This window comes from Gossypium raimondii, chromosome 2 (assembly GCF_025698545.1).
Source record: "Gossypium raimondii isolate GPD5lz chromosome 2, ASM2569854v1, whole genome shotgun sequence".
Classification (NCBI taxonomy): Eukaryota; Viridiplantae; Streptophyta; class Magnoliopsida; order Malvales; family Malvaceae; genus Gossypium; species Gossypium raimondii.
The window spans coordinates 33,456,777-33,473,770 of record NC_068566.1 but is presented as its reverse complement, the minus strand read 5'-3'; the positions used below and the strand labels follow the sequence as shown (position 1 = coordinate 33,473,770).

General features: G+C 30.7%; 2 protein-coding genes and 1 long non-coding RNA gene across 3 annotated transcripts; all 3 read left to right on the top strand.

Moving 5' to 3' along the window:
• Positions 1-229: 229 nt before the first annotated feature.
• LOC128034875 (uncharacterized) lies at positions 230-1,335 on the top strand. Its single transcript, XR_008190951.1, has 2 exons — positions 230-318; positions 1,112-1,335. It is a non-coding gene; the product is annotated as an uncharacterized LOC128034875 (long non-coding RNA).
• Positions 1,336-3,840: 2,505 nt separating this feature from the next.
• LOC105788451 (40S ribosomal protein S19-3) lies at positions 3,841-5,807 on the top strand. Its single transcript, XM_052627312.1, has 4 exons — positions 3,841-3,963; positions 4,372-4,462; positions 4,576-4,759; positions 5,481-5,807. The coding sequence occupies exons 1-4, from the start codon at positions 3,940-3,942 to the stop codon at positions 5,551-5,553; spliced, it is 372 nt and encodes a 123-aa protein (XP_052483272.1). The 5' UTR covers positions 3,841-3,939; the 3' UTR covers positions 5,554-5,807.
• A 682-nt stretch (positions 5,808-6,489) lies between these two features.
• On the top strand, positions 6,490-10,302 carry LOC105788450 (hypothetical protein). Its single transcript, XM_012615360.2, has 3 exons — positions 6,490-6,730; positions 8,070-8,217; positions 8,678-10,302. The coding sequence occupies exons 2-3, from the start codon at positions 8,076-8,078 to the stop codon at positions 9,979-9,981; spliced, it is 1,446 nt and encodes a 481-aa protein (XP_012470814.1). The 5' UTR covers positions 6,490-6,730; positions 8,070-8,075; the 3' UTR covers positions 9,982-10,302.
• The last annotated feature ends 6,692 nt before the right edge of the window (positions 10,303-16,994 follow it).

The following is a 16,994-nucleotide window of genomic DNA, read 5'->3' as shown; positions in this document are numbered from 1 at the left end:
CTAATGTTCATAAATACATGTTAGAGTGGGAATTTGATGTTTCTATAGAAGGGAAAAATGTTCATCATGTTATAAAACATAATAATAAGAGATGAAGTTTAATTTCTAAGCCTTGGGGCAAAAATGTAATTATGTAAAGGTTTAGGGGCAAAATCGTAATTTTGACAAAGTTAGAGTCGAGGGCTGTTTTGATGAATGTGTGTATTAAATAAGTTAAATTTGATATTTTAGATCAAGAAGAACGAAACTCGAGGTTAGACAAAGGGAAGAATAAAGTTGAAGACTAAGTTGGTGAATTGGACTATATTTGATACCGAGGTAAGTTTACGGTAAATAAATACAATATTTCAATAATTATTATTAATATTTTTATTTTCCAGCAATTATGCATTTATTTTATGAATTTATTTAATGTTGACTCAAGTATGAGATGATGGAGAATCGGTGTTAAAAAGTCTCGTTGAAACATGAGGAATGTATCAGATACAAATGTCATGACATTTGGGTAGAGAGATCCCATGTAAGACCATGTCTGGGACATGATGTTGGCACCGAGATGAGAGGTCCCATGTAAGACCATGTTTGGGACATGGCGTTGGCACCGAGATGAGAGGTCCCATGTAAGATCATGTCTGGGACATGGCGTTGGCACCGAGATGAGAGGTCCCTCGTAAGACCATGTCTGGGACATGGCATGAGCACCGATATGAGAACATCCCATGTAAGACCATGTTTGGGACATGACTTTGGCATGTTATGATCAGAAGAGACCCAAGTATCCTTATTATTCCAATGTGGCTCAACGGGCTAGTAAACGAATCATATACATGAAAGTTCAGTTAAAAGCAAAAATGACAAGCTTAGATGAGTTATAAGAGTTAAGAATTTATTAAATTAATAATTGATATTCAACGATGCAACAAGAGAAGAGTAAGTAATTCACACAAGTATACTAAGTAAACAAGCAAGAGAACTAGAATGAGATTAACTAAAGAGTAAACTAGAGATATAGACACTTGAGTTTAATTATTTGTGTTTAATGTTGTTATTTATTTGCTAGTAAACTTACTAAGCTTTATGCTTACTTATTTTATTTCTCTTTCTCTTATAGTATTGCAAAGCTACTTCAAGGATCCTAAAGAAGTCGGAGATCGTCCACACTATCAACCACAACTGCTCGGTATTTTATGATGAAACACGTTTGAGTTATGGCATGTATAGGGATTTAGTTATTTTGCATGTTTGTAATTATGATTTTGCTAAAGAATGGTGTGTAAGTATTTGATGATGAATGATTATTAAAATGGTTAAGTATGAAGGTGTTTGTTGTTATAAGAGTCTAGGTGATAAATTATGCATGGAAATCATGAAAGGGGTAAAATTTTGCAAAGAAACAGAACTAGGCAGCACAATGACGTGACTTTGAAAAATCACCTAGGATAGTATATAATGACTTAGAAGGTGAATGATATATATATTGAAATCTTATTGAGTCTATTTTCATGGAAAATTAACGATTTAATAAAAGGAATTTTATATTTTGAGATATGTGAATTTTAGTGAGACAGGGTCAGATCTGTTTTTGGAGTCCCCTATTCTGAGTTTAGAAAATCATTAAAAAATGTACAAAAATGGTTATTAGTTGTAGTTTATATTTCTAGATTCCTTATTGAGTCTATTTTCTTTATAAACAAGTAAGAACTTCATATGAAAATCCTACAGTGAGAAAACTTATTTTTAGTGGCAAGAGGTCAGGACAGTTAAGTGGTGAAACAGGGGAGACTTTAACTAATAAAATGTACTAATTGGCTGAACCAAAAATTCTAAAAATTTTATGGTAGGAAGATATATGAGTATAGTTTCAGGAAAAATTTACGGAATTAAATTTCGAGTCCCGTAGCTCGAGTTATAATCAATTTAGTAACTGCTACGCGGTTGAACAGATTTGTTGTAAATAGTGAAATTAATTTTCAAAACAAGTTTTTATGCTCCGAATTAGTAAGATAAGCAAAATAATGCCTCGTGCTCGACTCCGACAACGGTATCGGGTAAGGGGTGTTACATACACGTCCTGGCACACGGCCGTATGACGTCGACAATCATGTTTTTTTAGCGTCCAAAATTCGCTAAAATCGGGTTTTCAGTATGCACCTAATAACGTGTTGACATGGGAACAGCGTAGAGAAATCCCGAAACCTAATTTCCATCCAACAACCAATCAAGCAACTAAATTGATGAAAATCACAAACATTAATACTCAAACAATTATGTCAAGAACCTCGACGCGAAACTTCCAACAAACGAACACTTACCAAAAAATTGACAGAACTAATACGAAACAACACGCGAAGGACCACTTTCTTCAATATTCATGCCTAAAGGGAAGAGATCAACGACAGGTTAACAGAGAATTCGAGTGAAACAGTTAGAGAAATCTCAATTTAAATACACAAACGGAAACCAACAGAACTTCGCAGAAACACAAGACTTAACGATAGAACTTACACAGAGATCTTCTAACAACGCATTGAACAACTTAGGGCCCTCAATTATTTCCGACAACCACTCGCCAAACACAGTCAAAAAGAAAAAATCAAAAGAAAGAAGAAAAATGTAAAAGAAAAGAAAAGAGAGGAAAAAGAAAAAGAAAAAACGTTTTAGAATCTAATTTAACTTCCAACAGATTTCTAACATTTAGCTAAATTTTTGTAATACCAACGCCAAGACTTAAACACAACACCAGAGAGTAGACAAGTTCTTAACTAGTGAACTAATAGGCTCATTCTTGACACAAATTAGTAAGGAAATAAACTTAAATCAAAGGCTCAAGAGTAGAGGTTAATTTTAAACAAAAGAGCAAAACTTCCTAAAAACTTGGCTTGAACCCCTAACCTCAAACACATACACAGCACATAGCCACAAATACAAAAATTTAATTACAATATAATACGGCAATTAAACATTCAAAATTTTGGGGTATTACAAAGGGAGGAAAATAGAGGGAGAAGTAGAAGAGAATGGAAAAAAAACAAAGAAAAAAAAGAAAAATTTAAAAGAACATAAAAGAAAAAAAATTACTCAAAACGAAAAAAAATGGGGGCCGATTATATAATTTAACCTAAAATATTTGTTTGAAATGATGATTGAACGTGCCACATCAACTTACCATTACACTGTTAATGACAATTAACGGCTCAGTGACTAAAATATTACAACAAGTCAATGTAAGTGACTAAAACGTAACATTTCAAACATAAGTGACTAAAATGTAACCTGATGGAAATAAAAGTGACTATTTTAACAATTTACCCTTTAAAATATTAAGTTGTCTTTCATATCTCTTTTCCTTTCCCATGTTTTATTTTTCTCTCATGTATCATTTTTTCTATTTCAATAGTTTCTTTTAGTTTTTTTTTCTGTTTCATCGGAGGCACCCAAAAATCATATATATATTTTAAAAATTATCGTTGTTGCCTGACACACCTGCGATACTTATTAAAAAAAATATTTTTTTCCTCTTTTTTTATTCACTGTGAATATCAATATTTTTCACGTGTATTTCAAAAAATACATACTAATGTTGTCTGACACAATGGTGACACTCAAAAAAAATATTATTTTTTAAAAGTCGATGATTGAGCCATCATTAGGGGCGGTGCTGTTGGTGTGTCAGGCGGCACCGATGGTCATTGTGGACTTTAGGTCACTTACATATGTAATTTTTTTTTCTTAGGTTATTTTTGTAATTAATGAATTAATTTGGATTATTTTAGAAAAAGCCATTATTTTTGTGAAGTGAGTTTTTAATTGAGTTGTTCCGACTGAGTTTAAAATAATAGAGTAACGTTTGAAGCGCAAAACCTTAGCCAGAAAAAAAAATAAAAATGGAGGCAGCGAGAACTGTTAAGGACGTTTCTCCCCATGAGTTCGTGAAGGCCTATGCAGCCCATCTCAAGCGCTCCGGCAAGGGTTTTTTTTTTTTTTTTTACAAATTCATCCCTTTCTTTCTTTAATCTTTACTTTGAGTTTGTAGATTTCGCTGCTTTCTTTCTTGTTTTAGTGTTTTCTTCTTTAATTCAAATTTCCCTCTTTTTTTTTTATTTAATTGGAAGAGTCTTCTGATTATGGGAAATTTGTATTATTAAAAAGATGATCATTGTATAAAATTTTCAAGAAAGGAGCCTAAAGCAAGTAAATTTGAAGTAAAGCTTGAACAGCTTGCTCTCTCATATATATATATAATTTGTAATGTGTTCCTTTTTAGCATTTACGTAATTTTTCGAGAAATTTAAAGAACATGAAGGAATAAGGATTTACTTCATTGATAGCAGTTCATTCCTCATATTCCCTTTCTGCTTTGTTTTTTGATAGATTGAGCTTCCTCCATGGACTGATATTGTCAAGGGTGGTAAACTAAAGGAGCTTCCTCCATACGACCCTGATTGGTACTATATTAGAGCTGGTATGTAGATATCTCGCTCCATAATCCCTTTACCGTGTGATATACTGTTAAAAGCACTAAAGGATACAGTGCAACTATATTCTCATATGTCATTGTTGTCCATGACTTTGTAGCTTCGATGGCGAGGAAAATCTACTTGAGAGGAGGTCTTGGTGTTGGTGCCTTCAGGAGGATATATGGAGGTGCCAAGAGAAATGGCAGCCGTCCACGTCATTTCTGCAAGAGCAGTGGCTCTATTGCTCGTCATATTCTCCAGCAATTGCAAAACGTGAACATCATTGATCTTGATACCAAGGGGTGAGTATTTTTAGTGTATGATTCTTGGGTTTAGGGTTTGTCATTGCTATTAGCTCAAGTCCTCTGAATGTATCAAGCTGATTGATTCTTCATGCTATTAATAGTGCAAGGATTGGTAAAGACATCCTTTTGACTGTAATCTGTTTACTAGGCTGGGATGCTGCAATTATCTTGTCTACTTTAGTGTAAGAGACATTATTGCATCGAAGCATGTGTGCATGAAAATGGCTTGTGACTTGTGATGTTCTCAGGACTGTTGCTAGAAAATCTTTGAAAATCGAATTTATGACCTTTAGGATTATAGCAGAACTAGCTCTTAAAAATTTGAGTATTGATATTTTATTTAACCAGGCAAGATTTTCCTTTCATTAATCTCTTCAGATCATAAAATGTATATTTTCAAAAGATTTAGTTACTGTATAGCAGATACTAGTATGGAGAACACCTCTATGTTGCTTCCATTTTCCATTTTTCTTCAACAACCTGTATCCAACACATATTTGGACATGGACATGGACATTGGATATAGCCTTTTCAAATCTCTCCAAATAATTTGATGTACTCATCTATGAGACATTCCACATTCGACTGCCACACCCGGGTCTGAGTAACGTAGGAAAAGCTTATTTATATCATGTGTCATCCTGTTTTGTTTATATTTGCATATAATCAACATTCTTTCAAATGTCATATAAACTAAAATCATATCCCTGTGTATCAGTGGTCGGAAAATCACATCAAACGGCCAACGGGATCTTGATCAGGTTGTTGGAAGGATTGCGGTTGCCCCTTGAAAAATTAAGTAAATAATTTTCTATGGCTAGAAATTAGTTTTTGTTTGAAAGAAAAAGGTTTCAGGAGGTAGTGTTAAATCAGTTATCTCGTTGGTCTGTATGTCATGTTTTCATTCTCTTCTCTCTATTTTATTTTATTTTATTTCTCTTAACCTCCATTGTGCTGCTTGTTTCTTGACTTATGACTTAAAATAGGTGTATTCGAAATTGACTAATTTCAAGCTTGCTTTGACTTTATAGGATTAAAAAAAAATCGAATTCAGGGATGGGTTGGGTTGATTTTTTCATTGAAAATTTTAAGGTTGGATTTGGGAAAGTTTAGGTAAAATTTCTCTCCCTTGTTAAATTGTTTACTAAAATATTTCTTTTAAATTTATAATCATATTTTTAAACAATAATTTTAATTTGATAAGCTTTTATAACATATTTTTAATTTTATAAATATTTTTCCAGTAGTTTTGTACTTAATTTGATCAGTTTTAGTTTATATATTCTTTGAATTGGGCAAATTTAGCTCTAGTAATTTTCAAAATTTGGAACTTTAGTCTCGCCAAATGATAGTAGTTAAATCCTTTTGGAGTTTTATTTTGCTATTAGTATTATATTATGCATAAAGTTGTAGATTTAATCTATATTCTCCAAATTTCAAAATTTTAATTTTGACAATAGTTAAATCTATTAATTGATTTTTTAGAATAATAGGTGAAGATAATAAACCGATATGACATTACATTATCATCATATGTTTTTACGTCAAATTTTAAAAGCAAGAGAACTTAATGAATTTAATAAATACTATTTACTAAAATTTTAAAATTCTAAGATGCTTAAAATAATCTAATTAGAATTTAATCAATTCTTAATATTATTTATTTCCATAAATTCTAGAACTATCCTCATAATAAAAACCAAAAAATAAGAAGAGAAAATAAAATTTTCCACCTCACCCACCATAAAATGCCACGTGTTAGTTTTGCATAAGCTAACCGATCAAATTGCGATTCGCCAAACGCTTATAAAATATGAACCCCATAATAGACAAAGGGGGATCCTACATATACGCCCTTTTTCTATTCCATTAGCTCGAGTGGCCCTCCCCGTAATTATCACCAGATACGTGTCCTTTTTTTGGCTATTTCAATTTTCCGACATATCTGATCTGTTACGGAAAAACAAGGTAACACTATCTTTTTACCCTTTTTTTGTCATTAACAAAATCCCCAATTTCGATCTCCATCGTTTCTCAATTGATTTGATATCTCTTTTTAATTATAAAATCAACTTAGGATTTCCATTAATTTTCTTCATTCTCTGCCGACCTATCCGATTTTATTTTATTTTTCTTCTCGTTTCTAAGATCCGTTAATAAGGTTAATTTTTCCTTATCGATCTGTATATTTCGATTATGTCTTTTCTGGGGTTGGAGCTTTCTGGATCTGGATTCCGGTTTGATTAAAATTAGTTTTCAAAAACAAAATTTTGAGGTTAATCGATTTCTAGGTTTCGGTTCATTAAAAGGTTGTTTGATCTATAGATCTGTTAACCTTTTGGGTTGAATTTGTTGGGAATTGATGTTTCGTCTGTGAATCAGCCTCAAATTTATAGATTTCCTTAACAATTTCTAGATCTAGGGTTAGGTTCTATTGGGAATTGGGGCTTTTGTTGTTTTTCGTTTAATTGACTGAGGGAAAGTTAATTCGCATCTGATATCATGATCTTAATCCCTTTATTGTTCGCTAATTAACACATAATTTCCAAATTGTTACCCGACCGATCATTTGGAGGAAGGACATATTTCTGAGGTATTAAAATAAAACTTTTTCGTCTAATTTCCAAATAAAAAATATTATTTGTAAATTTAAAATTTTTTAGAAAATGGTAATTCTTTTAATAAGCCAAGTCAGTACCAGGACATGATACCCTGATTGACACACCTCTCACATGATAGTAAATAATAATATTAATAAATGAATTATAACAATAACGACCTTTTTTTCTTCACTTTTTCCATGAATTGATACATGAACATGTGAGCTTTTTAATGAACTTCGTAATCTTTAGTGTTCTGTCATCTACAATACAACAGTAAATAAATTATGGCCATTTTAGCTTAGTGTTTGTTTTTCCATGTGTGAAATGTCATCGTTGGATGCCTGCTATATATCATTTGATAGTTAATCATGACATTCGTTTACTGTATCCAATTCTAATGTGGTTTGAGTCCTCATTTATTTATGTCTTAAGTAAGTTATTGGGATTTGACTTCGAGGATGCAGGGATTTATCCTAGTGCATTTTGTTGTCATTGTAGAATAGCTTATTTTAATGAGCATAATCTGATATTTGCATTTATTGCTCAGTTCCCTTTATTATATAGCTTATTTTGTTGACTTGTTCTTGTGGCTGTTGTCATTTTTGTCATCGTTCAATATGTCTTTGATGTTGTTACTTCCTGGTTCGAGTTACAGTTGAGTAAACTCTTTTGCTTTATTTGATCGATTCGACTTTGTGGTGCAGTTCAACATGGTACATAAGCGGCCTTTTATCGAGGATGTATTTGAGGTTTCATGCAAGCAACCAAGACAAGCAGAACATAGTAATCAATGGGTTTTATCTTCTGAACCCCTTTTTCCTGAAGACGCTGCCCCGTTTTCTAATGCTTCAGGTACAGAATTTCTAGCGTGTAATAAACTACACATGGTTCATGTAGGCTGCTATGTGGGCATGTTAATGTGACATTTATTTTTGGCATTGTATCTATATTGTAACTGATGATGTAAATAGTAATTGGGACCAATATTAAACATGTATCTATGTTATGAATCCTGATCCACCTTCTTGAATGAATCCTTTTTAGCACCTAAAATCAGGTGATTATTCAATCTTTAGTCATAGCCCTTTGTATTTTAGTTATTTTCAGGTGCTTATTTCTTGTGCCTGGATCAAAGTTCACTGTCTGAGTCACTCTTGAGTCCATTTTCATGTGTTCTGTGTTTTTACCATTTGAGAACACTGATTTTTTGAATAGCAACAAACTATCAGATGATTCAGTAGCGAATATGTCGATTTGTTGTCCCCCTCTTCTCAATTATTTCTTACTGCATTATAATGTCTAATGGGTAAAGGTGAGGGCAGATTCACAAATGTTAACACCAAGTGCGATGAAAAGCTTGCAAATGCCATTGATACTGAACACCAAGGAAATCCTGAGGATTTAGAAGCCAATATTCCTGGCTGCATTGCCATATCTTTCCTGGGCACCTCTAGCACTCATGAAGAAGACTTGTGGCCGGATGAACCACTTCACATGCCTTCATTTGCAGAATGTTTTAACCCTGAACGTCCAGTAAGGACAGTAGCTCGTTTGGAAGACATCTATTCTATACTTTTGCAATACCCTCCAAGGAAACCAGTTCTTGTTGGTCCTAATTACCAAGCAGATATTCCTGAATGGGACTCGCAGGTCACTAGGAATGCTTCTAATTGTGAGGAGGTATCTGAAACCGCTAGCAGATATGAGAGAGAAATGGTTGGAACTTGCATAATACCAATTCCTGCCTTAGAGTCTTCTGCTTATGATGAAAAAGTTGGACATGGAAGAACTAATTGTAGTTGTGAGGACAAGGATTCTGTTAGGTGTGTCAGACAGCACATTTTGGAAGCAAGAGAGGAACTACGAAAATCCCTTGGGCACGAGAGATTTATGGAGCTTGGTTTTTATGACATGGGTGAGGTAGTGGCAGAGAAATGGAGTGAGCATGAGGAACAGCTATTCCATAAAGTTGTATTCTATAATCCAGCATCCTTGGGGAGGAATTTCTGGGGCAGCCTTGCTTCTGTCTTTCCTCATCGAACCAAAGCAGATATTGTCAGCTATTATTTCAATGTGTTTATGCTGCGGAAGAGATCTGAGCAGAATAGATGTGAATCAATGAGTATCGATAGTGATAACGATGAGTGGCAAGGGACCGATGATTCTGGCAACAATGAAGCTGAGTTCTCAGATGAAGATGAGGACTCTGTTGTTGAATCACCTGTATGTGACGAGGATTTTGCTCATCATCATAGCAAGGAAAATGGCTTGTGTGTTCTTGATGAGGATATTGCAGACGAAATTTGTGATAACCAAAGTTCAGATTTTGCTATCAAAGATTCAGAAACATATGGTGGAAAGTTGTTTAGAAACTGTGGTTCTGATCTCATGGATCAGGTGCATGGGAACACCTTGAACGATGTCGCCCAAGGAGAAAGAGAAGTCCAAGATGACTCATGCACATCATCTGATACAGGGGGTGCTTCACAAGAAACCCATGTCCCTGCTGACAACTTCAATGGTGGTAACCGTGGATATGTCTTGGAACCATGTTATCCCAAAGGATGGGATACCAGATATCCAACTTGCCAAACGAATTTCAGAGATGATTCATGATATTAGAGATGAGAAAAATAAATAAAAGAGCAATTTTGGATTAAATCATAGGAGTTTTTCCCTTGGCTGATTGAATTCTCATCAATCAATCATTCACATATAATACAAACATGCCTTCATTGTAACATAGAGAATTGTAGGTGGTTGGGTTTCATTCTTTTTGGTTTGGGGGGGTACTTTTAAGGTAAAGCTATCTATTATCTTTTATGAGACTTCCACTGATTTTTATCCCATTATACTTGGGAAAATATAGATGTGGTGGCTGCTAATTTAATTAATTTTTTTAAAATTTAAAAATAATAAAAATATTTTTATATTTTTAATAATTTTAAAATAACTCTTATATATTGACATGATATTGACATGTGATTTGGTAAACAACGAAAATTTAAAGATTAAACAAATTGATGGTTGAGTGAGTGACATGTTGCTCCACTGCTTAAGTTTAATACAAGATGATTAATAGTAGTAGTTGTACTAATACCACAAGACGTAGTGGAAGAATTTGTCAAAATGTTATTAGCTATCAATGAATTCAAAATTTGGAAAACCAATTCTCTTATTTTATCTTTACTGTTTCATTTTTTTAATTACCTTTAAACAGAATAATCTATTTCTATATCAATTTAAACCTCATAATCTTTTCTTTTATTCTTAAACTACAACATATTTTGCACCCACAATAATATAATATCTTAGATATCATATTAATGGTTGCTAGTATAAATAATTTAAATAACCAATTCTTTGGAATTCTTTTATTATTATTATTATTATAAAAGTAATTTATTTATTTATTTGCATAACGATTTCGAAATAGAAAGTTGTTATGAAAAAAAATAATTTGTAACATAAGATATGGACTAAGAGACACATAATTTGATGAATATCTACATAATGCAATTTTCGTTACTTTTCTTTTTATGATTAAGGAGGGTAAAAGTTATTACATAGCAATCAATCTAGAAAAAGATAAATTAGTAATATTTTCATACAACACATTCAAAGCAAAATCAAGAGGTTGAGACCAAGAGTAAAAATCAATAATCATTCCTTCTGTAGCTTTTGCTAAGCAATTAGCCATCCTACTGCATGCCTAATACCACTGTTGTATCATGATGAGCGCTTCCAAACAATATCAGTTTTTAACAATGCATTTGTTGTTTATAATTTATTGTATTCTAGAAACAAACTTAAAAAAAAGTTTTCCACACTTCATCTAAATCTTTCTTATTTTCTTACTTGTAACTAAAGTTGTTACTCCATTACACTTTAATGTGTGTACATATAAGAGGCATGTTATTTAAAAGTAAACTTTGTTATGCAAAAGTAAAATGTTGGTTGAGTTGTTTGATTAAATTGAAGGTATAGTAGTTGATATGATGAAAGAAGTTGACTATTCCAAACCCAACTTTCTTTTTCAAAGTGAGGTTTCTTACTTTGCTTTCAATATCAACTATGGGATTTTGACTTCCAAATAATTTGATAGTTTTAAAAGCAATTAAGCTATCATCTTATTTTGCAAGAAATATTTTCAATATGCCATTTTAATGTAACATCTTAATAAATCACATATATCTATACTTTCATTCACCTAACTTTCTATAATCTTCTACAACTTTATAGTTTTCCCTTCTTTCTCTCTAGTTTGACACTTGTAAATAAACGGGTGTTTAATGGTTTAACTATTACATTTAATTTTTAACACATTTGTTTATATACAAATTGAATGAATGGTTAATGATTTTGTATATAGACCAAATAATATAGGGTGGTGGGAGTGTTCAAACGGTTAATCGAATTTTTAATTTTTAACCGTTAATCAAATCGAAATTTAAAAAAAATTTAATCGAACCGAATTTATATATTTTATTTAATTTTGTTAAAACAAGTATAAAACATATAAAACAAATAAATTGATAAAGTTCATTTGACCAAATTAACCAAATTAGTAATAGCCTAGTACATATAATATATAATATATTATATATATTATTATTTATTAAGTTCGATTAATTACCCGATTTCGAACTGAATTAATCGTTAACCGAAATTCAAAAAACCTTTAACCGACCTCCGAATGAACTAGATCAGTTAACCGACTGATTAACTGAATTAGATAGACTCGGTCGTTTAATTCGGTTTTAACCGAAGTTTGAACACCCCTATAGAGTAGCTATACAAGCAGAAAAAGAATTAGAATAACAATGAATACATACTACACGAGAAAAAAACCCTTTCCAAAATCCAACTCGTAGAGTTTGGCAAAAGTATTGGGGAAGTCTCTGTATTTAGGAGCAAATTGCATTTTGGTTTCTCTATTAGAAAAATGGATAAAATAACCCGTTAAATTTTTTCTGTTAAATGATGATGTGGAATGTTAATTTAAATGGTTAATTACTAATTTGATACCTAAATTATAGCTAAAATATCATTTTAATTTTTAAAAATTTCTTAACAGTAATTCTAAAAATTAAAAATCTTTAAAATAAATATAAATTCTTAAAAATATTAAAATTATATTAACATGTTTTAAAAATAAAAGTTATAGGTACAAAATTTCTAAAAGTTCAAACTTTCGAGACGAAACCAGAAATCATCATCTTTTTACAAGATTTTCTTCCCTATTTTACAAAACCCAAAAAATAAACAAAAGTTTCTCATGCTTGATTGAAGAAAAAAAAAACTTGATTGAAGCAAAAAACAAAATTGACACTCGCTTCCAAATTTCTCATGTTTTCATTAATGTTTAGTTTCATCTTCATCGCCTATGCTTCAGTTGAAAGGTACATAAAAATTTATTTAATGTTTATTTTATTCTACTTTAGTGAATGCTCATTTTTTTGCTTCTCCTGTACTTTTATATCTCCTGATGGTGTGTAACCACCGTTATAAAAATTCGACCACTCACTTTTGCATCCCCTTAGCTATTATAAATTTTCCCATTTGAAGATCTTATTGTTTAATATCATAAGAAGCTTTAATATTTAAGTTACTAGGTTTAACAATTTTTGAGTTTTGAACAAGGATGGGTTTTGAAATTTTAGAAAATAATATTTTTAAGTTTATGAGAAGAAATAAAAGATAAAAATTTGGATTTTATTTTAAAATAAAACCCCAAAACCGTCAACATGTCTCCGAGGTGGAAAAGCAGTGAAATGAGCTCCTTGTCTTCATCTTCTTCTTCGTTGCCAAAGAGAAACAAAATTTAAAGATTTTGTTTACGGTAAACATGTTGTTTCTTTAGTTTGATTGTATTTCAACAATAATAAAACCGTGATTTTATTGAAATGAATGTTTTTAAAATTGCACTGAATAGTGTATTCAACATGTAAGGTTAGTGACTCATTGCTTTAGAAAGTTCCATAAAATTGAAAATTTTATTGAAAATGGAAACATTTCTCCACCATTGAAAGAGAGCTCAATTTAATAAAAAACATCATGATTCACGAAAAATAGTTTCTTTGAGTGTAAGTTTTAACTTTAATAAAACTTGGTTTGATTTTGTTTTCTTAAGAGAAAAAGATAACAAAAGATAAAAAAATCAATAAAAATATTTTTACTGTAATTTTAAGATTTTTTATTTTTTTAAAAGTATCAAAATAATTTTTAGTTATAGTTCAAGAGCTAAATTAGTAACTAACTATTTAAATTAACGTGTCATGTCATCCTTTTAATGGTAGTTAATGGATTAGTGACCAAAATATAACAATTGATTATGTTAGTAACTATTATGTAACTTTTGAAAGTTGGTGATTGATTTGTAATTTTAAATAAAGTTTAGGGCAATTGGTGTAATTTACCCTAAAGTTTTGTATTTTATCCCAACTTTTTAGAGTTCATTTCAAGTGACTTGAAAGTGTGTACTCTTTTTTATTTTAATATTTCACATGGGTTAATTGATGAGTTATAAAGCGTAACAAATGATTTTTATTTTATTTTTAATTTTTAGAGTTAGGACTAAATTAATATATTTTGTAAGTATCGAGGGCCAAATGTATTGAATTTTTAGAATTAGAACTACAATGACAAATTTTGTAAATATTGAAGGCTAAATTTGTTGAAAATTTTAACATAATTTTAATATATTTTAAATAAATTTAATAATATTTTAAAGATTTTTAATTTTTAGAATTATTGTTAAGAATTTTTTAAAAATCAAAATGGTATTTTAGCTATAGTTTAGGGACCAAAATAGTAATTAAGCATTTAAATTAACGTTCCACGCTAAAAACTTTAATGAAGGGACTATTTTGCATGTTTCAAATGTATAATAGCTAATTTACCCATTTTTTCAGTAGAGGGACTGAATCTTAAAAGTTTAAAATATTAAAAACTATTATATCTATATTTAAACATTTAAGATAAAAACTCAAACTAACTGAGATTACTGTTTATTTTTTATTTGATTATAAAAATATGAATAATTTTGAAGAATGAAAAAGCTTTCCAATTTGGTTCCGGATGAAGCAATTTAAAAGTGTGGAATTGTAATTAGAATCAATAGTGGTTAGAGAGGTAAACAAGAATCATCAACTACATTAACTTGTTTCCTCCCAAAGTTTAAAATGGTAGCCCAATGTCATCAATGCTAAGTTTTTCCTTTGGGTAATCATGAAAAATCTCAAGTAGATGATATATCTTTTCTCTGTTTTGAGGAAAGTAAAATTTTATAATCCAAAAATTGGATCAAGTAACTATTACAGAAGCAGTTCGAGATCTTTTTATGTTTACGATGTTTTACTTAAAGAGTTAATCCACTATATCTCAACAAGTATAAGCTGTGATTTAAGTCTCATTCACTCATCAAGTAGTAACATCACACCTATACTCTAAACAAGATCACTATCCCTTTAAGACTTTGTCCTCGAAAGCTTAGATGTAAACTAAGCGACTCTCTTTAATTTACTTACAATATTACACTCACAATGACCGTTCTTATTTGAACAAATAAAGTGCATATATACATGAAATATGATTTGTTAGGTTACGACCACTTTTCTACCCACATAGAAAGGTCTAAAATTATTTTCAAAATGGCCGAGATCTCCTCAATATTCAACACATCATGATTAGATTTTTTAAACAAGAAAACTTGAGTTGCATTGAAAGACTTTGATTTGATGCTTGATTAATTTGATTCCAGTGTCTTAGTTTCACAAATGGTCATAATGTTGGATAAAATATGTGCTAGGAAGCAAATTTTATCCAATTTTCCATCTATGCCTACTAGCATTGTACCTAGAAGATAAAATTGACACTAACAAAAAGTTAATAGATTTTTGGCTCTGCATTTACTTGAGGAGGAAGTGTTTTTTTAAGAGGAGACTTCAATCAATTTCTTGAGAGCTTAAATGATGGAGTTTTCTTTCTTTTCTTTTTATATCTTTTATTGAGATATTGGGGACTATGTTCAATTAAGTAGGGAAGGGGTAATTTAGGAATTTTTGCATATTTTGCATGTTTGTATGTTTTTCTTTATTTTTAGATTTTTTTTTAAAAAAAATTTCTCAAAATTTTGTATGATTGCATGGGCATGTAGTTGAATTGGTGATTTTAATTCTTTTATATGTAACACCTTATACCCTACCCGATAGAGAGATTCATATATAAGATGTCACATTCGTTATCGAAACAGCTCAAATAAATAATTAGAGTAACAATCAAAATTACAATGCAAAAGCGTGGCAACTAAAGACATGTAATGCATGAAAATCAAACTTAAACATGCCCTTATAACAAGAACTAGGGTCAACTACAGTAAAAAAATGAGATCAAGTTACGAATCTTGAGTCAACACAATAAAAATGTAGGGCAATGTCTCAAGACATGCCTCTCCGAATTTCAATTTTTGCTTCCAAATTTAATGTCTCAAGACAATAGGACCATGTCTCGAGACCATAGGTTGCAAAATCACTAATTCAACTTCGATACTTTATATCTCGAGACTTGACACTCTGTATTTAAGATAAGCTAGTAATGTTTCAAGACTTCTACCCAAAAATACATGAAATGCTCAAAAATATTTGTATGGTCTTAGACATGCACAAGTACAAAAATGCAAAATAAAATACATTTTCAAGCATGCAATGGATCCCTTACATGCAACCAAACATGCGTCACATAACACCAAACCATTTCAAACGCAATTGGCACGTAGAAACAAGTCTAGAACTCTTATAAACATGGCATACAACATCACTTCATGATTTCACTAGTTAAGTAGGATGTAACAAGTGTTCCATCCATAAACCATAAAGAATCCATCATCAAAGTCCAATACAAGTTACTCAGAAGATCAATAAAGTTCCCAAACATATGCCAAAATATAACATCTAAAGGCATGAGAGTCTCCTTAGCATAGTGATTTTGTCGTATCTACTCATAATTTTTCGAACAAATTGATTTAATCAATATTATTAATATCTTCATATATTGTCCTTTGCAGTTTTACAAAATTATCTAACATTTAACTAATATATATCATGCATATTCAAAATTTTACTCTAATTTTGAGAAGTATATATATAATGGCTTGTAATAATATTTGGGGACAAATCTCAAAATCATACATGAATTTTGATTCGTGTAATATGAAACTTTGATTGTGGCTCAAATGTATATATAAAATTTAATTTTAATTCAATTGTACACATTTAAACAAATAACTACATCAATTTATTTTTATATTGGATAAATATAATTGTTTGTTTATGCAATATATAAATATAAAATGATGTTATATCAAGAATTGTGTTAATAGTTTGTGAGCTTTGGCTCAAATCAAAATTATACATTAAACCAAAGTTAATGTGTAATTTTAAGATTTATCCCATAATATTTTAAATTTTAGAACATAATTTACATTGTTGATTGATCTTTCTTCTCTATACAAATATCATTGATGTTGAGAGTGTAGACATGATTTAATTCACAAATAATTTTCTTTTAAGGGTGATATCGGTTTGGTACGTCGAGTTTTTTAGATTTTTTGAACTGTCCATCATAATTCG